This window comes from Mustela lutreola, chromosome 10 (assembly GCF_030435805.1).
Source record: "Mustela lutreola isolate mMusLut2 chromosome 10, mMusLut2.pri, whole genome shotgun sequence".
Classification (NCBI taxonomy): Eukaryota; Metazoa; Chordata; class Mammalia; order Carnivora; family Mustelidae; genus Mustela; species Mustela lutreola.
This window is the reverse complement of record NC_081299.1, coordinates 51,881,964-51,908,355: the sequence shown is the minus strand read 5'-3', so window position 1 is coordinate 51,908,355 and position 26,392 is coordinate 51,881,964. Positions and strand designations below refer to the sequence as shown.

The following is a 26,392-nucleotide window of genomic DNA, read 5'->3' as shown; positions in this document are numbered from 1 at the left end:
TGCTGGGCGTTCAGAGTGTGAAAGCATGAAGGATGTGTCTCCCACATGTTGCACTATGTTTTCTAGAGGAGTCTTACACAGGAAGGCCACCTTCTGTCTAGGGGGTGAATCAGAAAGGCAGCTGAATTCAGCATGAACTCGGAAGCAGAGGAAGCAGAGGGACCAAGACCCCAAAGCTCGGCCTCCCCTGAAATGCAGCGAGCTTGGCCTTTGTTTTCCTTCTCTGAGGCAGGGCCCCTCCCTTGTAAGCCTGGCCCCTTTCTGGACCTAGGGAGCTACCATGAACTGGAATCTGCTTTTCCAAAATGAAAGCTGAATGTCAAGAGGGAGGGGAAATGTGAAATTTCAGAGTTTAGCCCTAACAGTTCCAACCCAATTTTCTCACTGTAATCCCCGCCACACCCCAACGAAAACAGGCCTGACTCACAGACCACATCAATCCCGGTGGGTGGGGAAGCTTGGCTGCAGGCCGCTGGCCAGCCTCTCGGGGCCCCATCCCCCAGCATTCCTGGCGGGCACATGGGTCGGGGTGTCTCTCTGGAAGCCACAGACAGAGGAAAGGTGGCCCTCACCCACACTCACCCCCACGGATCCGGGGCCCCAGCCATCTTCCTCCCCTGAGCTTTTCAAATCCAAACCTGTAGCCATGTGGGGTCGGGGAAGCAGCTGAATTGTGATCAGGGATGAGGAGGAAATTTCTAAAGCCACTCCAGGGGCCACAGCCCTGTCTGCGTCTGATTCAACGGATGGAGAGGCAGGAAAAGAGTCATGGAAAGTCGGTGAGATCCCCACTCAAAATTCCACTTCCACCGCATGGTAGCTGGGCACCTGGGGCAAATTACTCAGGCTTCTCTTTTGCCTCAGTCATCTCAGCTCTAGAATGGGAATAGTAATTTCTTGCTTGGAGGGTTACTTGGAAGCTTGTAGCCCAACATTTGAAACAGAATAGGGAATAAGAAAATTTGGATTCTAGAGGCACCTGGGTGGCTCAGTGGGTCAAAGCCTCTGCCTTCGACTCAGGTCATGGTCCCGGGGTCCCGGGGTCTTGGAATTGAGCCCCATATCGGGCTCTCTGCTCAGCAGGAAGCCTGCTTCCTCCTCTCTCTCTCTGCCTGCCTCTATGCCTATTTGAGATCTCTGTCTGTCAAAAAAATAAATAAAATCTTAAAAAAAAAAAAAAAGAAAATCTGAATTGTAGCAACAGGGGCTACCTACACAATTCGGAAGGCAGGTATTCTGTACAGTCTACTCCCTGTGCTGACTTCACTTCCTTCACTAGTCTTATGGACAGCTGGAGGGCATAATTGTGTTACACGTTCTTCCCTTCCCAGGGCATTTCACACTTAATGTGGGTCAATACACATTTCCTGACTGACTGATACACCCAAGTATCAAGATCCCAGGGCCAGCTACGACCCAGCAATTGCACTACTGGGTATTTACCCTAAAGATAGAGATGTAGCAATCTGAAGGGATGCATGTACCCGAATGTTTATTGCAGCAATGTCCACAATAGCCAAACTATGGAAAGAGTCTAGATGCCCAACAACAGATGAATGGATAAAGGAGATGTGATACACACACACACACACACACACACACACACACACACAGGAATACTATGCAGCCATCAAAAAACAAATCCTGCCATTTGCAATGATGTGGATGGAACCTAAGCGTACTATGCTGAGCAAAATAAGTTAATCAGAGAAAGATATTATCATATGATCTTTCTGATAGGAGGAATTTGAGAGGCAGGGCGGGGGGTTGTGGGAGGTAGGGAGGGGAAAAAAATGAAACAAGATGGGACTATAAGGGGAGGGAGATAAACCATAAGAGACTCTTAAGGTCTCTTAAGAAAACAAACTAAGGGGTGCTGGGTGGTTGGGAGGGGAGAAAAGGGGTGGCTGGTGGATGGACACTGAGGAGGGTATGTGCTATGGTGAGTGCTGTGAACTGTGTAAGACTGATGATCACAGACGTGTACCCCTGAAGCAAATAATACATTATATATTTAAAAAAAAAAAAAGATCCCAGGGCCAGAGGGAATTGAGAACAACAATGCCAAAATTAACACTCTCTAGCACCCAAGGCACAAAGTATGACCCTTTAAGAAATAAAATATAGAGGCATTTGTACAAATGCAAAAACCTTTCTTTCACTTGTTAGAAGCAGCCAGTCAATAGCAGGGGCCAGGCAAAGTACTGGCAAACCAGGCAGGGCTGAGCTTCATTGCCTGGGGATATGTCACCACTACCCAGTGATGCCAACACTGGGCAAGTAACCAGACCTCATCTGTAAAATGGGAATACCGGGAGTATCTAGAGTGACTGGGAGCATGTAAAGAGTGTATGGAAAGCACTCAACAATGTTTGGCATCTAATGTTCAATAAATACTCATCTTCCTCTCATCTTTGTGAGAGCTCAGTTCTGTTTGCTGGCCTAGACCCCCCTTGTCAACCGGCAACATTGGAAATCTTACCCCAGAGACCCTGTCCACCTGGGTGGAGGAGGGGTACAGACCTGAGCTGCCTCTCTGGAATACAGCAAGGGGACTTTGTGGAAATGCCCTGCAAAGCATTAAATACATTACAAATATTAGTGTTACAGTTTTGTCTTCCTAATACTTTAAAATCTAGAAACAGTATGATAAGCATAATCCTAGTTCCTGCTCACTTGACAATCTACCATGAGCTAGATAAGTGCCCACTGCTGTGCACAGGTCCACTCACTGAATGTTCTTGATGACCCCATAAAGTAGGAACTATTTTCATCCTGATTTTATTTTTTTACATTTTTTTTTTTTTTTTTTTAGTAGGCTCCATGTCCAATGAGGGGCTTGAACTCGACCCTGAGATCAAGAGTCACAACTCCAGCGACTGAGCCAGTCAGGCACCCCTTCATCCTGATTTTCAAGATACTGAGAATGTATTCAAAAGTGACTCAAAGGCCCAAGCTGGATTCAAACTCATGTTTATTGGCTTCCAAACCTATGTGTTTAACTACTACATTACACTCATGGATTGAATATAAATGTTCTAAGTTGGGGAACCCTGATGGCTCAGTTGGTTAAGTGTCTGCCTTTGGCTCAGGTCTGGATCCCAGGGTCCTGGGATCGAGCCCACATCGGGCTCCCTGCCCAGCAGGGCAGTCTGCTTCTCCCTCTGCCCGTGCTCATGCTCTCTTTTTCTCAAAAAACCAAAAATCTTTAAAATAAAATGAAATTGTTCTAAGACGAGTAAGATGTCAATGCACTCAAGATATCCAGCCAAATGCTGGTCATCTTACTTTCAGCTTCTGAGAGTGCTGCCCCTCCCTGTTCCCTCAATATGCATTACGGTATCTCAACACCACAAGGCACATGGCCGCACTTTGCTATTTAATATTTCCTGGGGGGGGGAAAATCTCCTGAAAATCTCTAGCTTTCCCTCATTCCAAATTAACCAAGATGAGCTTATATAAAGCAAGCTACTTCGGATGAATCCAGGGCTCAGTTGACTCTGCTAAGATCTGAAATCACAGTTCTTGAGTACAAGGATTTTAAACCTAGTGCAGAGAACATTTTGTCTTCTAGTTAGGACATCCAAACAGAATACAGTATCTTCTTAAAAAAAAAAAAAAGTATTTTCTTTCTTATAGTGAAGAGCATTTTGCAGTTAAGAAAAAAAAAAAAAGACATCAAGAAATAGTGGCTTATTTTGCTTTAATATCCCACAATATTTGTGTGGGACTATGTCGCAAAAACAAGGCAGACATCTGTAGACAAGTACGTCTCACTCTGAGGAAAGAACTGATTGGAGAGAAGGCACCAGAAATTGGATTTTGCTGGAACACATGTAAACAGTGAACGGGGGAGGAATTCACCAAAGAAAAATGAGCTTGCACTGTCATTTCACTGGGACAACCTAAGCATGAGAAATGGCCTCACTGGCTCCTACTCAGCCTCCATCCCACATTGTAGTGAACAGGAGCAGGTGCTTGGGAGACAAACACCTGCACAGCAGCAGGGCTTAAGGGCACAACACGGAGTGACGTTAGTAAAAGCCCCTAGGTCTTCTTGCCCACATGGCATCTCAGCTGGCCCTGTCACACTAATGGGCCAGTCATCAACAGCTGGTTAGTGGAAAAACCAAATCTTAAGAAGCCTGGGTGGATACATTTTGTTTGTCCATGCTCTTCAATCAGATGACTTGGAGGTCCTGAGGCAGAGGGACGTACCGCAACTGGCCTATCTTCTTAGGTGATAACGGTGGGTGCAGTGCGTCCCGTCCTCTCCTGGAGTTGGGACACCTTCAGAGCGATGGAAATAAGGGGGGCCAACATGACCTGAGGGAGACAAAAAGAGAACCTTTTCCATTACTTTCTCTAGACACGGATCCGGAGCTCCAGCCCTCAGATGGCCTCCAAGACCCACGTGTCTGACTGCCTCTTCCCACATCCCAAAGGCTCCTCAAACTCTGCAAGTCTAAGCACAGAGAAGTGTTCCTTCCCTAAAATCGGCTTCCAGCATTCCCCATCTTGGTGACTCAACAACACAGCCTAACATCTAAACTTAATGAACAACGACGAGTTACTCTTGACGCCTTCTCCTCCCACATTGCCCTTGTCTAATCTATTAGCAAACGTAAGTAGTTTTTACCTTCTATACATCTCTCAACGGGCACCATTTCTCTCCAACCTGGGCCATCGATCTCGCTAAATCAACTTTCTCTTTCTCACCTGGAACAATGGTCCTTCTACTTCCGCATCCTCTAATTTGCCGCCCACATTGTCCCCAAAGAGATCTTTGCAAAATGCAACAACACTACCTTCCAACTACTTCTCACTCAGGGGGAAAAAGAAAAGAATTCTGCTGTTGCAGGATATATTTATAAAAATAAATAATTTTTAATTTTTTTTAATGAAAACATTTTTAAAAACCACTTACTTATCTAGCTAAACTGCCCACGCTACAGATGAGAAAACTGAGATCCAAAAAGATGAAGTGATTTAACCAAATGACCCAAGGGCAGAGCCAAGAGCAGTTCATTTCCTACTGCCCACTGTTGCTTTCCCTCATCTTAATCTCCACCAACTCATGATTCCTCGCTGAAAGCGGGAGAAGCAACTCCACGCACTGAGCACAGCACTTGCCATTCCCCTAGGGGTGCCAACAGTCCCCGAAAGTGCTGAGGCAAAGGTCCAGCAGCTCCAGAGTAAGGGAAGGCTTCTCGTGGTTGGAATGGTGATACATCTAGGCACTGTGGTCACCTCACACCCTTCAGGCCCCTCCCACTGCCCTCCTCACCCCCCCCCCCCCACCTCCTGACAACTATGGTTCAAAGAAACTTATCTTTCACTCATTCATAAATGTCTACAACATGCCTGGTATTGGGGCAAAAAAACACAATTCCCTTCTTTTTCTCCTGCTCTATTATTCTGTGGGTCTACAACGCAGACACCATTGCCTTTGGTTTAAGTTTTAGGGACACCTACAGCACGACAGAGATCTTGCAATAATTGAACCTGGAGTCTGGACATGATAAAAAATATATATATGTATGTAAAAGTGAAGCCTCCTCTTGACTCTAAGAGCCACACGTTCTCAAAAGCTAATCCTATGTGCCAGGCGCAGCATTTCGAATTTCGCATCCCTTGTCTCCTTAAATCCCTATAATACCTCGGAGCGGTAGGAACTACTCTACCAGGAAACCACGGCTCAGAGCACGGAAACCACTTGCCCGCAGACACACGGCTACTACTCAGGTGGCAGAAACTGGACTGAAAGCAAGACCTTTCTACATCTAAACTTTATTCTCAAAACCGCTATGCCAAGGCTTTCCAAATGAGTTTCCTCGGATTTTAATTAGGTGTTAAAAGGAAAAAGGCTTAGTAGAATAAGCATGGTGAAATGCCACTCAAACAGGCGTCTTCGCTGTGAGTTTTCTCAGAGCCCGTAAGGTGCCAAGTGTGTTATGAATCCTGAAGAAGGGGTTAATGGGCCACAACAGCTCCTACACTTTTTTGGCCGTGCAACTCTGGTGGAGGAACATCTGTCAAGACCATTGTGTGAGGAACAAACAAGGTGAAATTCCCCTGTGTGTCACTGTCTCCCCTCGGCTCCTCCCCTGGGGTGGCTGTCCTCTAAGTTCTCCACCCTACCCCTGCCTCCAGGGTCCCTCCTCACTCTGACGTACTACTGGAGATCCCCTGGGTAGGTCTGGGAGCCCAAAACACCAGGCTGCCAGCCTGCAGACTCTTCCATATTGACCTTTGTTGCTGGGTCATGAGACTCTGCTCCGCCACCAAATCTGGAACCAGCGTGTGCTCTTCCAGAACAGGCGATCAGACCAAGCAGAATAGCAAATGACCAGTGACAGACCAGAACGCCAGAAGAGGGGCTTATTTAAAGATTAGTTTTCCTGACTCTGTTGCTCACCAGGCACGTGATCCTATGAGCTGCCACTTAACCTTTCTCTGCCTGTTTCTTCATCTGTGGTAGGGACAAGAATGGGAGCTACCTCATCTGAGACTTCAGTGAGTATATCCGCTTGGGTAATGGGTTTAGAACAGAGAACATGCTGAGCTAATGGTTAGCTGTCACTGTTGTTACGACGTACTGAAGGAAACATATAGAGAAAACTGAACACACGTGTTTGACCACCGGAGAAACGGGCTGTGGTAACACAGACTCGGGGAAACCACTACTGTTCCCTCTAATGGGACGCACTAACTCGTCAGGACACAGGGCCTGGGCATTACCTGAGGGTCCTGGTAGATCTTGGCGATGTCCTTCTCGTAGCTGTCGATGTACAGCCGAATCGTGGCCCCCGCGCTCCCCGTGCCACTCAGCCGAAAGATGATGCGGGAACCGTCAGCAAAAATGAGCCGCAGGCCCTGGAGAAGGGAAGCAGAGATGTGTCCCCCACCTGCTGGAAGGGAGACTGAAGGCTGGCAAATACAAGGGGTTCGTCTGCAGATGGAACTTCCTCTGCACGTGATCCACTGGAAGATCAGGTCCTTGATCAAGGGCAGCAGTTAAGCCCATGGAGTCGGCTGTGGTCAGCCCGTCACTGCGTCCCGCCCAAGGGGGCTGAGCTTACAGGGGGAGAAGCGTGCCCAGCGTCAGGTGGGGGATCTGATCCGGGGCTCAGGGGTCCTGGATGACCCAGGCCGGCCCTCCCCTCCTCTCTCCACTCCCCTGTAGCCTAACCATTCCAGTTTGAAGCCTAATAAATAAGTAAACAAACAAGTTGCTAGATACAGAAATTTGATCCCCAGATCAGGAGGAAAACATGGACAGAATGGGCTGAAACCAGAGCAGAAGAGATTCCCGGACACAGAAGAGGAAGAACTCTCAGAATACCAACAGAGAGGCTCAAACAGCGAACAGTAGGCCCCACACAGCAGGTGAAGCCAGCTACTGCCATCCCAGCAAGCAGGAACCAGCGATCACTCTCCCCTCGACGCCTGCGGACTCAAAGCGGGGTCCATGTGGGTGCCATGCCAACCCGTGACCTCAACTGCCTGCCGCCTTTTTCTTTCCTCCCTGGCAGCATCTCTCATCCTCAATAACGTTCTTGCTTCAGGAGAACTGAGGCTAAAGATTCTCAGGTACATATTCTGTCACCTGAGGTAGGAAGAGTCAGCAAGACAACGGTCTGAGACCTAGTCCTCGTGAGCCTGTCATTTTTCTATACAAAGAACTTCAAAGCTGGACACCAACCAGAAGGAGAGACACTGCTCCTCCCCTGCTGTTTGTCACCAAATCCCATGCCGTGTCTAATCGTGCCATTTGGCAGTGAAGACAGCAGACGAAAGGCACACAGTCCCTTCCTGACTCCATCATCATGGGGAGGATACCATTAACTCCCATTTACCATTTCTTGCTTCTAGAAACATACCAGGTTGGTCTGCCTCTCCCACAGCTTCAACTTGAAGCTTCTCAAGTCTTTCTACTTGATGGCAGAGGCTAGGTCTACCTCAGAGGATTCTTCCTCCTCCCCGCCCTTCCATCCAAATGTTCAGACTTCCTGATTATAGAACGTGAAGCTGTTGGGTTCTTCCTCACAGAGTGCAACAAACAGCACCCGTGCTCATACCAACACCCTTCCCACACACGCCTCAGCTCCCCCTCCCTCCTCACAGATGCTAGGTGTAGCGCAGAATTGGGGGTTACTTTCCCTAATTGCCCATTTTCTCTCCGAAGGCTTCTCTACAAACACTTCTGCCCTGCCATCCTGTGGACCCCACCCTGCCCTCTTCCCTACCCACCTCCTACTTTATCCGCAGCCTCTCTTTATCTCAGACGTCACTTACAACCATCTGTACCAGACCCAGAGTTCTCACAGGGGGTGAACAGGCATAGAGAAGAAAGCCCACTGGGCCAGCATTTTGAGGATGGAGACTCCTGGTGCTCAGGGTCGCTGTGGCCATGCTCCAACCATCCATCCACTGCCCGCTCTCCAGACAGACACTCTTATCAATCCTGCGGTCTCCCTCCTTCAAAGCTGTCAGCTACCTTGAGAAGGACCGGGCCAAAAATCTGGGTCCATCAGGAAAAAGAAAACTAGAAACCTGTAAATTAATTTTCATCTGCTTCTTTATTATCTCTGCTTCTAAATTATTAGTGGCGAGTTCATCCTGTGACAACAGTGAACCAGAGGAGAGAAGACCCTGGGCCCTGGGTGTCTGTGAGAAGCTTGGCTGAGGGCCGACCCAGCCTGCAGCCTTGGCTCCCTGGCACCCGGCGAGGGAAACCCTAACAGCTGTCTCCATGCAGACATGATGCAGGTTCTCAACTGTGATGTCTTGCTATGCACGCACCACCAAGCTGGACTGGCTGCGCGTCACATGCTGCAGACGGTAACAGCTAACATTTCTAAGTCCGGAATGCCTCAACAATTTTTTTTCTTTTTTTTTTTTAGAAATCACAACACACCAGAGAAAGGTCTATGATAATACCACTCTCACCGCCGGCATTCTGCTATCATCTTCTGAGAGAAAAAGAGGGGACTGATATCAAGGCAGTAGTTCACCTTTTCAGCTTCAGATTCTAGGGCTCCTTTCTGCACACGCATTCAACACAACGTCTTGCATGGAATTCTGGAGGATGTAAAAAATCCCTCTGGAGCAGGGGCTAAGAATTCCAGAATGAGGGCACCGGGGAGTACACAGAACCAGGGCAAAACCCATTTCCCCTATGAGTATATTTACAAGTCATGTGTGACCCGGCAGAAAGCTGGCAACTGTGGGGAAAAGAAGGGAGGGTGGTGAATAGAAATAGAAAATAGGGGAAGAAAAAGTCTCAAGCAGCCTTTTTCTTTTTTTCCTTGAGAGTTCAGAGATGAAGCTCTGAGGCCTCTCTCCCATACACATAAATCTGTTCCTACCTGATTCCTTGAAACGCTTCCATCCACTGGATCACTGTATTCAAAGTTATCAATTTTCTCCACAGTGTAAACTTTGTCACCCACTGAGAACTGCTTCCCCACGAAGGAGCGGTCAGATATCAGGGCCTCCAAGTCCTTCATCATTTTGTTGGCGCCCTCAGCCTCCACCTCCTCATAATCGTACCTGCAAGAAGTCACAGAGGTGGGCCCACACACTCCCTTTGGATCATCCCCAAGATAGATCACCACTTCCTTCACCCTCTGTTTGGACCTCCCCCTGCCCCCACCGCCCCAAACCCCCTAGCTGCAGAAGCAGCTGGCAAAAGGCTGTGCCTGTCCGTCTCTGGGGAGGGAGCAGGTCAGGGATGGGAGGAAGGCTTTGCAGGGTTTCAGGGAAGGGTCAGGAACTTCTGAGTAAGCAGAAAACTCCCGTCTTGGCTTTTCTACAGAATAAGTTCTAGAAGGCTTGTGAAAGATTCTAACATCTAATCACCGCATCCTGAGGAGGTAGAATTAAATGCAAGGTTATCTCCCAAGGACTCTGCATCAAGAACATGAGTCAAGCACTTCTCTTTCAAACTCCTGGAGCTTCTTTGGGATAAATGCTGGGAGAGTTCCCAGTCTGCGACCTGCCTGCGGCTGCTGAGATTTTTGGCACAAGAGCGTTCCGGTCTCCACGTGAGCTTCCTAAAGTGAGGCCAAGTTTTCACTGACCAGAGAGAAGGGGCCAAAGCCTAACTCTGTACATCTGAAAACAGCTCTGTCCTTTCAGTGAGGGTAGATTCTGGTCCAAAGTGCTTTGGGTTCACCCTGACGGAGGAGGCCTGATGTAGATACAGAAGGATCAAAGCAGAGAAATAAATAAATAAAAATCATCACAAAAGAAATTCTATGACTATTATTATTATTACTCCCAGAATTGTTCCTGACTTCTTTCTTACGAGGTTAAAGACTCTGACAGGTGGCTTTTCTTGACCTTGTGGCACACACCCTCTTGAGAGTTATTTTTTAGAGGCTCAAGCAGAGTCTGTATTTATTTGCGATAGCGAAACAAACATGATATGTGCAAGATGACACCCTCTGAGACATGAGAAATACTGGGGAGTTAAGGCCAACCTGTTCAGGCTCCAGGATTCTACGGATCAAGGACAGCAGTCCTCTTAATCTTGAAGTCAGCTCTTTCCCCTAGTTAACGTGATAAATAGCAAGAAATCACAACCAGGTGTCTGTGCTTTCCGCCTGTGACCTTTGGGTGTTTGGGGGAAGTGTTCTACAAATCCTAGGCACAGAGGGGTGTGATGGAAAGAATCTGGACTTTGGCATCGGAACAACCTATGAATCTAGCCTCTACCGCTTACTAACTGGGCAACTAGGAGCAAGTTGCTTCATCTCACAGAATCTCAGCTGCCTCAACACTAACTGTTTTGAGGCTGACATAAAACAATCCCTAGCACTCCTGTTAAGTAGATGAAGGGTATGATGGTGTCTTAACGAACTAGAAATGCAGGTTCTAGGGACTTGATTTGCAATAGTTAGCAGTTATCTGAAATTAATACAAATACGTTAAAATCGTTTTTATTTTTTATTTATTTATTTTTAAGATTTTATTTATTTATCTGACAGAGATCACAAGCAGGCAGAGGGGCAGGCAGAGAGAGAGGAGGAAGCAAGCTCCCCAATGAGCAGAGAGCCCGATGCGGGGCTCGATCCCAGGACCCTGGGACCATGACCTGAGCCGAAGGCAGAGGCTTTAACCCACTGAGCCACCCAGACGCCCCTAAAATGGTTTTTAAATGGAGTTTTAACTGATTCAAGAGTGACCTCTTCTCTGAACAAACCTTCTAACCCTATTCCATTCTAGTTACTATTCACTTGTTAACTCGTTCATTTATTCATCCAAAGCATATTTACGGTGTCATTAGGAGTGAGGTGTTCAGTGATAGCAGAAGCACAGAACCCGACATGGTCCTGCCTTCATGACACTCTAGAATCTAGTGAGCCCATGACTGCTGTTCTGAATTACCAGGTTTTCCTGGTTCTTGGAAAGTAGAGATTCTTACTGTGGCTCCTAGGGCTACTGCTGCAATACCACGTGAACCTTATTACTTAGACCGCCCTCAGAAGAATGACTTGAGGGAGGAAGACAGCAACAGCCTTCACTCAAGTTGATAAAAGTATTCTGAGAAAGGAGGCTGAGTTGCTTAAGGTTTAATTCTTACGGGACTATCCAGAGACCGTGGACTGACTATTCAATCTGTGACATAGTTTTTAAATTCTCTAATTTAACTCACCTATTTTATAGAAAAGGCAACTGAGGCCCAAAGAAATTATATCTATGCATTTTTTACCGATCAGCAACTCATCTACTCCCTTTTACTCATAGTTCCTTTCAATAATTAGAATAGTGAGGTCTGGGAAAAATTCTGTTAGATTTTTACACTTACTGGGGGAAAGGCAAGTTGGAATTAGTGAAAAGCACTTCTTAAAAAAAAAAAAATATTAGTGCCTTTTAAAAACAGAAGTATGCATGCCAAAGAAGAATTACTATGTACTCTAAGTATTTTGTTCACTGCCCAATCCCCAGTGCCTGGCAGAAAGTAGGCACACAGTCAATATTTATTGAATCAATGAATGAAGTATTGACAAGTATGCAGCCTTTGGGGACCTATTTTAATGAGTCAGAAAAGTTGATTTAGACTAAGCATAATTGTTTCCATAATTTCAGGGGAAAAAAAAGTTTCCATACTTTGAGTGTGCCAGAGTTTATAAAACACTTTCAGACTCATATTTCATTTAATTCACTCGATGGCAGACTGTTATTACCATTTCTACACATGAGGAAAATGAGGACAGTTTTCTGGTAGAGAGAGAGGTTCAATGCCTTCTCAACTCACTAAGGGTCAGAAATAAAATTCTACTCCATTCTTCTGAGTCTAAATCCAGCACAATCATCATGTCCACCTCCGTACATTTAAAAGGCTTACAAAACATTTCTTCTTTTGAATACATTAACTAAAATTTTTAAGCCTTGTTCTTTATGGCGAACATAAAAGGCAACCCTTATTGAATTATTTTAAAATCCCTCAATCTGTAGAGGCTAGATGAACTAGGGTTTTATTATCACTTGAGAAACAGGAAAAAAATCTATACACATGAGTACTCTCTCAGCGCACTTCCCCACCCTACCTCTGTACCCCAGCCGAGCTGGGACTTACCTAGTGAAGAAATTCCGGCCGTACTTCTGCCAGTGATCTTTGAGAATGTCCTCCACGCTCTGTTTGCGGGTGGCTAGAATGGAGAGCCAAGCGAGGACCGCCCAGAGTCCATCTTTCTCACGGATATGATCAGAACCTGGCCAGGGGGCAGCAAGCAGCTTTGAGAAACACGATTTCTCCAAAACATTTGGGAATAAACTCAACAGTAAACATGGAGACCCAATCAAAAAAGTCATAAAACTTGACTGAGGAACTTGAATACATGGAAGGAACCACATAGGGAACAAAGCAACATAATATGGGAAAGAAGTTGATACTTCCCAAAGTGATCTAGATATTTACAGCAAATGTCAATAAAAATGTCAGAGGGATAATCTGGTGGAACTGGATATATCAATTACAAAGTATAAATGTGAGCAGAAAAAATACAAACAACAGAAGAACATGACCATTACAAATACTCAATAATTAAAAGCCTGACAGCCTAAATGGTACAAAAAAAGGCAGCTAGAAAGAGACCTAAACATGCATATGACTTGGATATATGATAAGGGTGTTACTTCAAGACTGTAGGAAAAGAGGAATTTCTTTTTAAGTAGTATTTAGCTATCTAGCTAGACAGTTGGAAAAAAATTCAGTTTTTTCCCCTATAAAACACCACACCAAAAAGATTTCCAGGTAAATTACACATTCAAATATAAAATTTGAAAAGCTTTAAGTCCTTGACGATATATAAAAATAAAAGATATATATATATATATAAATATAATATATACAATATAAATAAAATAGAAAATATATATAAATATATTGTCTAAGTCTTGGGAATGGCAAATACAGGTAAATTCAGAATTCATAAGAGAAAAAAGAATCTATGTATTTGCCTACTAAAAAAAATTATTGGGGCGCCTGGGTGGCTCAGTGGGTTAAAGCCTCTGCCTTCGGCTCAGGTCATGACCCTAGGGTCCTGGGATCGAGCCCTGCTTTGGGCTCTCTGCTCAGCAAGAAGCCTGCTTCCCTTCCTCTCTCTCTGCCACCACTCTGCCTAATTGTGATCTCTGTCTGTCAAATAAATAAATAAAATCTTTTAAAAAAATTATCATTTCGATCTGCAAAATAACTATAGGTAAAAGTAAAGGCCATTGGCAAACCTTAAAAAAAAAACCAATTTGCAACGTAAAGTAGATGTTTAATGTACCTCAATACAGAAAAAATTTACATGTTAATAAGGAAAAAGCAAAACTTCAATAGAAAAATAGCCCAAGGATATAAACAATCACTGAAGAATACATATAGGTACCCAATTACGTAGGAAGGTAGCATTATTTTTTAAGAAACAAATTGAAGTTAAAAGCCCAATAAGAAACTGCTACTTGTTTGACAAATGGCCACAGATTTTAAAATGAGAACATCTAGGATCAGGAGAGGTAGAAGGGAAATGGGGTTCCAGTATGCCACTGCAGGGAGAGGTACAACCTTCCAGAGACCAATTTGACAAAAAGTATCAAAGCCTTAAAAAACGGACCTACTTGTGGATCCAGCAACTCCAATCCAGAGCATCTTTCTTTAACCAAGAGGGGTTTGGTTAAGTCAACTATGGCACATCTGCCCCCTCCAAGGTACCTGCTAAAATCTTTACCAGAGCTAACACACTGGCTCATCCGGATGTGCTTATGTGCATGGAGATACTCTTCCAAGAACCTGATACAGGACACAACTCTCCTCAGTCCTTAATTTCCTTGTTCTAAAAGCCAAACAAAACGGAACAAAATCTCCACACATGGACCATAATGAGCGCTACTTTCTGACTCCTGAATAGGACTCAGTACAAACCCTCTCCCACAAGGCTTTGCACATCATCATGCCTTAACTCTTCAAGTGCCTGTGCACCCTTCTTGACTTCCCACTGGGTCTTATTCTTCTTAGAACATCAGTGTCTCACAATGCTGGCTACGTAGTAGGCATGAGTGAAGTTTGTTTTCTTCCTCTTTTCATCCTTCTAAACCCAATTCAAATGTCCTCTCCAGTCTAGGACTAGTACCCAGCTCCCCTAGGCAGTTACGAGCTACATTCTCTTCCTTCCCTCATAGGGACCCGCTCAAACCCTCTACCGATTTATGAGCCTTTCACCCCGTTCCTTTCCTATTTCTTTCTTTTTTTTTTTTAAGATTTTTATTTATTTATTTGACCGAGAGAGATCACAAGTAGGCAGAGAGGCAGGTTGGGGGTGGGGAAGGGGGAAGCAGGCTCCCCGCCAAGCAGAGAGCCCAATGCAGGGGGCTCGATCCCATGACCCTGGGATCCTGACTTGAGCTGAAGGCAAAGGCTTTAACCCGCTGAGCCACCCAGGCGCCCCTCTCACCTATTTCTTAAGAGACATCTTTTACTTATCCTTATAATGAAGTCTGGTGACTAGAATAGCACACTGAGTACTTTAACAACTAAGGAGTGCAATGAATGAGTTTATCGGTTAATTAATCTACTACATTTTTTCTTTCTCTTTTTGGCTCAAAAATCATACATTTTTTTTCCTTCAAAAGACCTTCTCTTCAATAAGATACCACTTTCAGAAACCACAGTTCTCAGAACCTGGAAGCTGACAGACCTGGAGATGTTGGGCAATACTTTTACGTAGCACTTTATGTAACTAATTCTTGGTTTATCGAATTTCATGATCTATGGACTTTTATTTGCCTGTATTGCTATCTCAAGGAACAGCAATGAGCTCTCTGGCCCTTACAGCATTTGCAAATGATGTTTTGGCGATAGTTCACCCTGAGCAGCAAGATTCTGGCAGCTTCCCTGAAATACTGAGAATTCATGACAGAAGTACACAGCTTGGAATTATTTGTCTATGCTCCCATGGGTATTTTTCTTCCTTCCTTCCTTTTTCTTCTCTTTTTCTTATTTTGTATTTATTTATTTATTTAGGCTAGACTGAAAGCATAAGGGCCAGTGTCCTTTGTGTTTTTCCTGTTCTAAGTAAAGAATTCTGCTTTTTCTTTTATACAGAAAAGAAAATAAAATCTAAAGATCTTAACCAATTCTGACGGAGTTACTCAGAGATAACTGAATCACACATCTAATACCATCAACCAAATATCTGTCTTGGATAACATGCACAAATATTCTATTTCATCTGCAAGATCCCTAGTCTCTGGAACTTCTTACTACTCTTACCAACCACCTTCATGTAATCAAAACTCTAGGTAACTCTACTACTCAGAAAGTCTGGGTACACTTCTTTTCTTTTTTCTTTTTTCTTTTTTTTTAGGATTTACTTCTTTTATTTTAGAGAGAGAGTAACAGCTAGAACAAGTTGGGGAGCAGAGCGAATTTTAAACAGACTTCCCGCTGAGTGTGGAGCCCAACATGGGGCTCAATCCCAGGACCCTGAGATCATGACCTGAGCTGAAATCACGAGTCATGCTCAACCGACCGAGCCACCGAGGTGCCCCCAAAGTCCAGGTACATTTCATTTTCTTTAGGATTCTGATGAATGAGGACAAGTTACAAGTTAAAAAAAAAAAAAAAAAAAAAAAGGCAATGGCGGATGTGTGTATGTTTCTAAAGATGTTGCTATTGTAGTCATGGCAATTGTGTTTCATTGGAAGTTGCTTGTATTTAAGTCATGAAACCTCAGGGTGCCTAGGTGGCTCAGTCAGTTAAGCGTCTGCTTTTAGCTCAGGTCATGATCGCGGAGGTCCTGGGATGGAGTCCTGCATCAGGCTCTCTGCTCTGCAGGGAGCCTGCTTCTTCTTCTCTCTCTGCTGCTGCCCCCCCACCCCCCGCTTGTGCTCTCTTGCTCGCTCACTCGCTCTGTCAAATAAATAAATAAAATCTTAAAAAAAAAAAAAAAAGTCATGAAACCAGAATCTAAAACTCTGTTATTTAGCTTAACTTTTCCAAGCCTCAGTTTCCTTGACTGCAAAATGGGAATAATGTTACCCTTCTCACACAACTGTGTAAGACTTTACCGTGATAGAGGGTAGAAATATTTATTAACTGCTAAGTACTATACAAATGCAAATTATCATTATGGATAAGGGAAAAATAAGAAATTTTGGGGGGGAAATGAGGGCTTTCCACTACTTTATTAAGCTTTCAAAAATAATGGCTCTTAAATGTACACATTGGTGATAAAAATGGAATATAACCCAATACATTCTTTTCTCCGGGCAGTGGCATTACAGTGTTTTCCTCTTCTTCCTCATCTAATTTTCCCATTATGAATGTGAATTACTGCTATCATTTCTTTTAATTTAAAAAAGGGAAAAGAAGCCAGGCTCCCATAATTGTGAGGAAAGAGAAACACCGCCAGCAGGCACCCCTAGCCCTAGCTAACACAAAGGCAGTGGTGGGCTTTGCACTCGGTCTCTTCATACTCGGTCCAGCTCAGGGACTAACTGAATGCCTGGGAATTCTGCCCCTTCAGCGTCTTCAAACACCTGTCACTTGACTTCGGCCTAATCAGCACCTTGTGGTAAGTATACCCTCCGCTCGGTCAGGGCATATTCCAGGCCTCGGCCAAGAAAAATGTCAACGCTTGCTGAGGGAGCCAAAAGCTAACAGTTTGGGGATTAGTTTCCATTTACCAGTCTAGGCATCTTGGGAGTGCCCGGGCGCCTGCCTCTGCCAGGTGACAGGTCTGAGGATGGGGCAGTGGCAACTGAAGAAGAGCTACACGGAGTTGTCTGAATACACTTGCATCTGGCTGTCATGTCTTTCTATCTTTCTCTCTCTCCCCATTTTTAGCTCCCTTTTGGTCTTCTTCTTCTTTTTCTTTTTTTTTTTTTTAAAGATTTATTTTACCCATTTAAGAGAGAGAGGGTAAGGGGAGAGGCAGAGGGTGAGGAAGAGAGAGAAACACAAGCAGACTCTGTGCTGAGCATGGAGCCCAACCCAGGGCTCGATCCCATGACCCCGAGATCAGACCTGCGCCAAAAGCAAGAGTCAAATGCTCAAACCAACTGCACCACGCAGGCACCCCTCCCTTTTGGTCTTCTAAACACGATATTCTCTCTGCCTGAAAATTTCCACTCCATATATCACCTATTAGCCTGGCTAACATCTCCTGCAATTACTTTCCACTTCACCCCAAACCAGGATGGCTTTCTTGTTGCCCTCCACGCTCACCCCTACTCCATCCTACCTGTCTGTTCTTACTCCACCTCAACTCTGAGGTGTATCCTGGGCTGATGCCTGCATATCAAACATCAATAAGGGTTTGCCCCAGGAGTGGTCAGACCCTAGCTGACTGGGTTGGAGGTCCAGCAGACCTGCTCTGTCTGCAGTCTTGTCCTCTTTGGCTTTTATGGCACAAATGAATTTACTCTGAAAGGAGAGGTAAGCTCCTCCGGAAGCCTGTTCCAGATCACTCCAGCCTTCAGGGCCTCTCCCCCAGCCACCACCAGACTTTCCCTTTAGCAATGAACCCTGTATTGCCTTGTGACTCCCCTGGAACTGGGTCCTTGGAGCCTGACGGGCAGGAGCCGTGTCGTAACCCAAACTCCATCATGTGCTCAACCACTATGAATCAGTGTCCACCATGTTCCAAGTACATGAGAAAATACCAAGATATGTAAGACATGTTACTTGCCCTCACAGATGAGCACAGACATACAGGGGAGGGAGACAGACATGCAGGTAATAGTTTAACTGAGTTAGTTATAATTAGGTTCTCAGCCTAGTTTTAGTGTGGTATTCTGTCTGGGAACTCTCCAGAGACGGGCTGTTCTAATTTTCCCACAGCCACCTCACCTACAGGAAAATACACTCAAAAGCTGCGCAAATCAGAATGTGCAGAGAACCAGACAGAAAATCGGATTCCCGACATGACAGAACCAGGTTAGGTGCCCTGCCGGTAAAGCTCCCAGGGCCCCCTGTATGTCACCATCAATCACTCTGTATACTTGTAATTACCTGGCCAGGGTCTGATGACTTCTTGCCCCAAATATGGATTCTACAGGGCCCTGCATGAGACCATACCCATCGTACCCCCAGAGCCTCGCTCAGTATCTGGGATACAGTTAAAGTTCAATAAACATTGGAGGAACGAGTCAATGCAAAGACGTACAAACATGAAAACCTTTTCCTAAGAAATTACAATTAAGAGAAATTTGCAAAGCATCAATGCTGAACTTCTTCAAGTCATCACTCCTACAGCACACATCATCGCTAAAGCCTTTTAAAGATGCAGCAGGAAAAACTTTCACTAACCTCCAGACCTGGCCAGATCATAATTTACTGGCATATTTCTACATACCAGGTTCATCTTCAAAGCTCTTCTATCCCTTTCCCAAGCCCCCCATTTTCCTGAGGAAGTTTCAAAAGCAGTGACATTCTATTCTATCTGCGACTTCACGTTCTATTTCCTTCCCAATTTCCCAACAAATTCAAGATGGGACAGAACACCACTTCCACCCTCTGCCATTGTGTGTAAACATGGATATCATCATCCACAGTCAGGGGGGAACAATACCAATAACCGTGAGATCAGCCAAAAATAACAGGTTCGGCCTGTCTCGTTCTGGTGCCTATTTCTGAGTCCCTTTACCCCGACATTTGTAATGCTGATGTGTGAGGAAGAGTCCCAGCCTTTGTGGCTGTGATGATCCTGAGAGGCCGTGGCTGTCTCTGCATCATGGACAGACTAATGTATGCTTGGGAACATGAGTAATATTATGGCTTGTGCTCTGAAATACTAGTGGTTTGTTTGCTGAGCTGGTTCTTCTGAAGTCTGACTCCTTTGCACCTCTTTGCAAGTCAACTTCTCTTCCTTTGTAAAAGCTCATCCGTTCTCACAAACACCTTAGGTACCCGACTCTGGACTATAGAGTGGGAATGGTGTTGAGTCCCCACAGGGGTAAGGTAAGGATTCTCCACTGAGGTGTATGTTTAAGTCCAACAGCACTGCCTGCCAACTACGATTCCAACACCACACAGGAAATCACACCGAGTGACTTTGAAAGTCTTTTCATTTCCAACACCAGGATTCTGTTTGTCTAACTGGAGGGTGTCAGGTGAATACTGTGGTCACTCACTCATTTATTCAACAAGTGTTTGCTGAGCTCCTACTCCACGCTGGCCTTTATAGGCGGATCTGGGGATATGATGGAGAGTAAGACAGCTGTAATTCTTGTTTTCACATAACACAGTCTAGTGGAGCACTGGCTAGATTAACTAGATGTTAATCAAGCAATCATAAGTAATTTTAAAATGACAGCTGTAATATATGCAAAAAAGGAGAAGTGTGTGTGCCATGAGAACCAATAGGAAGGGGAGTGGACCCACAGTGGAAGATTAGGGAGGCTTTCCCGAGAAACTGCTCCTGCTCTCATCTGGAAAAATACAGAAATAAAGGACACTGGACTCAACGAAACTACGGAATTGAAAAACCACAGAGCTTGTTTAGTCACTAGTGTCCACCCTGAGAAACTCTGTAAAGAAACTGCGGGAAGCACTCACCAGCAAGGGACTAGAAGGTGGAAATTAACTCCTCTATAAACAAGGAGATTAGAAGTTCACTTAAATGTCTTCAGCTGCTACTCATTCACAGCAGTAGAGGCCCATAGCTATGCAGCTTGGTTTTTGAACCATATGTGGCAGAAACATTACAGAACAATTTTCTTTTTTTCAAAGAGAAAGAGAGTTTACGGATTATTCTCATGATGCATTCTCTCTTTGCATAAAGGAGATATCAAAGGGGAGATAAATCACGGTTGGCCCTTAGTATTTGAATAAACTGAATAAATAAAGAGGAACAAACTTTAACAAGAAATAATTTAAAGTCTAATGTCTGGGTTCAAAGAAATCAATCCCTCAAATGTAACATGAGTGACAAATTTTCTTGGCAAATTCTCCTGAGTAAAAACTTAAAGGGGCTTCATTAGCCACATTATATGAGCTAAGCAGTATTACGAAATGCCCTGAAAGCTAAAATAAGTGAAAGTTATTTCCAAAAAAGCAGAGGGCCCGGTTCTCTAGAAATAATCATCCCACTCCAGTCTTTACTTTTTAGATCACACACGGATTTGGGCTCAGTTCTGGACCTGATCTAGGAGAGGCACTGGTGAACTTGGAAGCACCGAGAAGCTGGTGCTGGGCATACAAACAATGAGAAATGAGCGGGAGGACTAAGGATGGGTAGCCTGGACAGGAGAGGACCTGCAAGCTGCTTTGCAGTAGGTCAAGCCCTGTCATGTGAGAGGAGCCCCTTGTGGTATGCTCTCCAGGTGTGTTCCCAGCCTGTCCACTCAGGGACTCCTAATGGCTCCAGGCTTGGCATCCACCTTGCCCAGCGCTTCCCACATGGATCTACGGGGCAAGATGTCACTAGATATGACACACACACACACACACACACACACACACACACACAAAGACAGAGAGAGATGCAGCTAACTGTTTAGGTAAAACTGTACAAACAGGATCCCTTACAGTAGAATGTTTCAGAATCTTTGAATGCTAATATCATTATGAATATCCAAGACAGAGAGCTATGTTCCAAGTTTCCCAATATCTGTTGAATTCAGAACCCTTTCCTGGAATTAGTATCTTTCCAGACACCCAAACACCCTGGGAAACCTTGTTCTAAACTTTTCTCCCTTTCGCTCTGTTCAGCACTGATACAGATACAGGGGATTAGCAAACCAAAGATTAAGACATGGTCCCTGCCTTCAAAGACAGCTTCGTCCATAAAAAAGAATGCTTGAAAGCAAGCCTGCACTTAATAACATTGAGGGGGGTGGTATTTCATAGAATACGACCACCTCACAGGTTCATGTACATTCATCTGGTATCCCACTGAGTAAGACGGCATCATCCATATTTTATGAAGTAGGACAAGACTTAGCAGTGGCCTTGTATTCTCTGACTGAAGACACAGAATGCTGGGAAACCACTGAGTCTTCTTTGTGGACACTGTTCAGTCCCAAGACTCATCCATCTTTCTTACATCCTTCAATTCTATCAAGTCAATTCATTACCAAGGAGCATTGCCACTCCCTCTAGGACATTCCATTTCTTAGAGCTTTGTATATAGGTGTATTAAATTTACCAGCTCATTCTACCCACCCTACCCCAGGACTTGCAGGAAATGAAATAAAAGCAGTATTCAAACAGCTATTCAAAACAGTATTCAAATCCGTATTTAACCTGGTATGAATTGCAACTCAGTTGCAATTACAGAAGGTTAGATTTCAATCTTTGCTTTGCTTTGGTACTAAAGGACCAAGATCAGTCCTTTTATTTCAAAATATTGGGTAAAAATACTAAGAGGAGAAGAAATACGGCCAGTTGATGTACCTTGTAACCTGGCTGGAGACCAACACATGGATAAGGGCCACAGGCCTGAACGGAGGGTTAGAAAGGTGAGAAACTGACATGGGTAGGATGAGGCAGTAGGGAAGGTCATGAAAGTAGGACTTCCGGTCAGCATTTGGACAGGCAGAGAGGAGGGAGAGCAGAGAAGGTAGGGTCTAAGGGTCCTAAAAGGTCCCCCAGCCTACCACGTCCCCTCCCCTCATCACGCTAACCATTTTTGCAGACCTCCTCACAGACAAGGACATGGTTCTCATCTCTTGATCACCTAGCAACTTCCTTCTACCCTAAGGGCCTCCTTCCATTTAACCTTAATGAATCATAACTTGTTGCTACAGTAAACTTGGGCCGGTTCAAGAGAAAGATTTAATGCTGTGCGGCAACTTCCTCTTAAATAAAAACGAAAAACTGACTCGTTCCACCGTATTTCTTCCCCAGAAAGGAAAACATTTATAAAGGTTTCCTTGGCCACGGAGGGAAGAAACACATGTTTATCACTCTGTTTAATCTCTACGGGCTCAGGGACGATGCCCCCCAAACTTCCTGTCTCGGTGGATCTGATCCTCTGGAAGTAAAATTAGCCCTCCTCGGCTAAGCAGGCTCACGGCTTTTCAAATGTGTACATTTCGCCAGGGTTGTTATAAATAGACTGCATTTTGATTTAGGACACATCAGCCACCGGTGCTATTTCGGTCCCGCCTTAGCAGTCAGAGCGTCCCCTCAAGTCGTGTTTACAGGAAAGGGCACGGTAGCACAGGGCCATGCACTCACCAGTCCCGAAGCTCTCCTCCCCACAGAGGGACAGTTTGCTCGCATCCATCAAATTCCCGAAAAACTTCCAGCCCGTTGGGGTCTCATACAAAGCGATCTTTGTAGCATTAGCCACCCTTCAAAGGCATGAAATCAAAGTTACATCACAGCAGGACTGTTAGCTTAGCCACGTGAGGGGGGGCACTGGCAACCGTTATTGTAATCAAGGGTCCCATTTAGCACGGCTTGGAGGTACACATAATTCTAAGATGGACGGAAAATCGTAGGAGAAAACTTGTGCACAATGGGCTACTATATGTGGAGTCGGAGGAGGGGGTAAAAGAGGAAGAAGGAAGAATTAATTCAGGTCACCGAGGTTAATATCTTAGAAGGAGCGACAGTAGCAAAATGTGCAAGGCTGTTTTTGAGGCTCCTTCCACCCAACGTGTTCTGGACACGGACTACAGCTATCAGCATTCCATAAAGAACAAAGGAAGGATGTTTTGATGCACTTCACGTCACAGACGCATGGAGTATTGGGCTTAGGAGGGCACCATTTTACAGAAGAGGAAACGGGGTCTAGGATGGTAGGTGACCAGCCTAAGGTCCAGAGAGCCAGGATGAGCAACAGCCTGCTGTCTAGCCGCCCGGTCAATGCTCTTTTCATTTCACCAGAAGGCCCAGAAAGGACAGTGTCTTGTGGGTCTCCCATTTGTATCAACTCCCCCACGCTACTCTTTGGTCCCCTATCCTCTCCAACACATCTTCTACTCCTTCCTATATATCTGTAGACTATTTAGAATCTTAGAGGCCTTTTTTTGTTTCTTTCTTTTTTTTTTTTTTAAGATCTCTTTCCCTCTGAAAAGGAAGACAAATCCATATTTAATTCGCTGTTTTTAAAGTTCTGCCTTCCAGAAAGCTGACCTTATTGCTAGCAGAGCAATGTCACGTTTAGACTCTAACATCTGAAGAAAATTAAATCTATAAGCTTGAAAGCTGAAAATACAATAAACTATTACCTGGGTAATGAGTTATTTCCATTGTGATTCTATATGTGCATTACCAATTTTTCCAAAAACCATCTCTTGGATGACATGGAAGTTATTTCCAGGCCTGCTAGGTCTAATTACAACAGCTCGGCCAAAACCAGCTCACAACTTCAGCTGCAGGGTGTGGACCCAGAAGCACAGGGTTCTAATTCTCACTTTGACTTAGCTGTGGGGTCTTCAATAAGATGACTAGCCTCTCTGACATTCGGAGTCCTCTTCTTTAGGATGAGGATTGCTGTGCCGATCAATTAAGACTATAAACCACTCTATGAATATTATCAATTTCTTCTTAGCAGAAGAGAAGTTAGCACTGGTTGTGTTAACACATATCCCTCCTCTCCCCCACAGTAGGAAACTACTACATGGCCCACCTGGGCCGATGAGGAGTAAAGGTTCTGGGTTCAAATTCTGACTCAGCCATTTACTAACTGGGTGACCTTGGGCAAGTTACTTAACTTCTTTGGCCTTTTGTTTTCCCACCTCTAAAGTGAGGTTATAGATACCATTGACCTCCTAAGGTTGGTTTGAGAATTAAATGACTTAAAACACAAGGCCATGCTCAATAAATATCAGTTATTCCTAGAAGAACCTTGATATATCCATTCTGCTTTCTTCTCTGACCTTGACCTTTTATTCATTCACTCATTCCTTATTCATTCATTCACCAAACATTTACTGGGCACCTAACATGTTCTAATTAGCATTCTCCTTGGTCCTCATTTACTATGTATTACTTGTACTTTTCTAATTGTTTTAGATGTGTTCTCACAAATCACCTTAAAGCCTTTGTAAATGAGGGGTTATATAACAAATAAATAAATAAGCAAATTTGAGATACTAAATGTTTATTATACCACGTCCTTTCTCATAAAAACTGAATATAATTTTCCTTAACTATTTGAGCTTTTTGTTTATTTGGATTTTGGAGAAATGAACATTTACTGTATTTGTGTATAGACGGGCACCCAGTGAGGGATGGACGTGGAATGCTTCTTCAGAAATTCTCTGACATACTGACCCTCCTTTGAACTGCTCTTTCATTCAAACTCTGTGCACACCTGCTAAAGGGGGGGTGGTGGTTCTCCGGAGTGATGGCTTCAGTACAGTGGGGCTGTCATCCACTCATTTCTTCAGTAACATTCAACTGTTCTTTTTAAAAAAGTGTGTGTGTGTGTGTGTGTGTGTGTCCTACTGTGTGCCACGCACATCATGGCATACACTTTAGTGAATAAGACAGTCTTTTCTCTGTAGAAGTTTACAGTGTAGCAGGGCAGATAGGTAAGCAAACAAGCTACGGAAACAGTGTGGTAAGTGCTGGAATGGAGGAAGCACAGGGTCGTGAGGAAACACAGAGAGGGGACAGCTAATCCAGAAAAAAACCCACCCCTTCCCTCATAAACACTTATATGTGGAATAGAAAAAACAAAACAAACAAACAAAAAGATTCTTACATAGAACAAACTGGCGGTTGCCAGAGGGGAGGTGAGTGGGGGAATGTTGAAACAGGTGATGGGGATTAAGAGATACAAGTCCCAGAAATGCAGAGCACAGCATAGGGACCACAGTCAGTAATACTGCAATTACATCGTATGGGGACCGGTGGGGACCCCGCTTACTGCGGTGAGCACTAATACACAGAATTGCCAAATCAATATGGTGTGGGCCTGACACTAATAAAACACTATATATTAATTCTACTTCAATAAACAATGTTTGACTAAATAAACAGTTAGCACACATTATGCCTCAGATGCCCAAGCTGCAGGGGGAGCAAGAGTGTTCTGGACACAGAGAAGAGCCCCGTGAGGGCCACGGGAATGAAGACCTACCGGTCCAGGGCCCCACTGGTTGGCATGCTGCGGGCAAAGCCTCGGACCCCGGTTTGCTGGAAATACGGAATGCTGAAGATGTTGGCAGCAATGACAGCCACGGAGTCCGAAGGGTTCACAAAGAACCCATGCTTGCCCAGAATCATGTTTCGATCCTTTGGGAGAAGGGGGATTCAAAGGAAGAGCTTTTAATCAAACTGTTAAACAAAAAAAAAAAAAAAAAAAAACACCACCACCAACAAAAAACTATCTTACATGGGGGGGTATCAGAATTTTAAATTCTCAAATTTAAAACTGGTATCTTTATTCATACTGGGTTCTAAGCACTGGACTTTGTTTCTAATGGCTCTGCATAGTATACCGCTACACCAAAGGCACCCCCATGCCAAAAAAACAAAAACTGTTTTCAATTAAAGTGCAAGCACAAACTCCTTCTGAACCAGAATCTCTGCTCTTCCTCCAGAGGCCAGCTGACTTGAACTTCCCAGACCTTTTCCAAACTCTGGAATCAATCACCTCTCTCCCAAAGGAGAGAAGAGATCGACATAAGAAGAGGAAACAATGACTGTTCACATAGTTTGGTGGGTCTACCAGGCATCTTTCGAGGAATAAAGCAGATTTCTTCAAGAAAGGGCTCCTAAATCGCGGCCCCTCCATCTGATGCAGGGCCTAGCAAAACACACTGCCACCTTCACTGCTTTCTCGGTGCCTGGTGTAAGGAGTACTCGAGTAACACAGTGTATGGAGGAAAAAAAAAATCCCATCATGCTCTGCTTCAGAAAGGGGCACTGCAAAATAATGTCTTGGAGGACCTTTTAATTGTCCAAAATTTTGATATGGGAAATTTTATGTTTTTT

At 44.6% G+C, this 26,392-nt stretch overlaps 1 protein-coding gene across 2 annotated transcripts in view; it reads right to left on the bottom strand.

The window, feature by feature from the left end:
• Positions 1-3,686: 3,686 nt before the first annotated feature.
• The window catches only part of PGM1 (phosphoglucomutase 1), a 62,338-nt gene continuing 39,632 nt past the window's right edge, over positions 3,687-26,392 (bottom strand). For both annotated transcript variants that reach the window (XM_059135614.1, XM_059135615.1), the window contains exons 6-11: positions 25,536-25,690; positions 22,679-22,794; positions 12,587-12,722; positions 9,372-9,555; positions 6,742-6,876; positions 3,687-4,326 (exon numbers count right to left, since the gene is read on the bottom strand). In XM_059135614.1, coding sequence (XP_058991597.1) covers positions 4,237-4,326; positions 6,742-6,876; positions 9,372-9,555; positions 12,587-12,722; positions 22,679-22,794; positions 25,536-25,690 — 816 coding nt within the window. In that variant the 3' untranslated portion in view covers positions 3,687-4,236. The remainder of the gene's footprint in view (positions 4,327-6,741; positions 6,877-9,371; positions 9,556-12,586; positions 12,723-22,678; positions 22,795-25,535; positions 25,691-26,392) is intronic.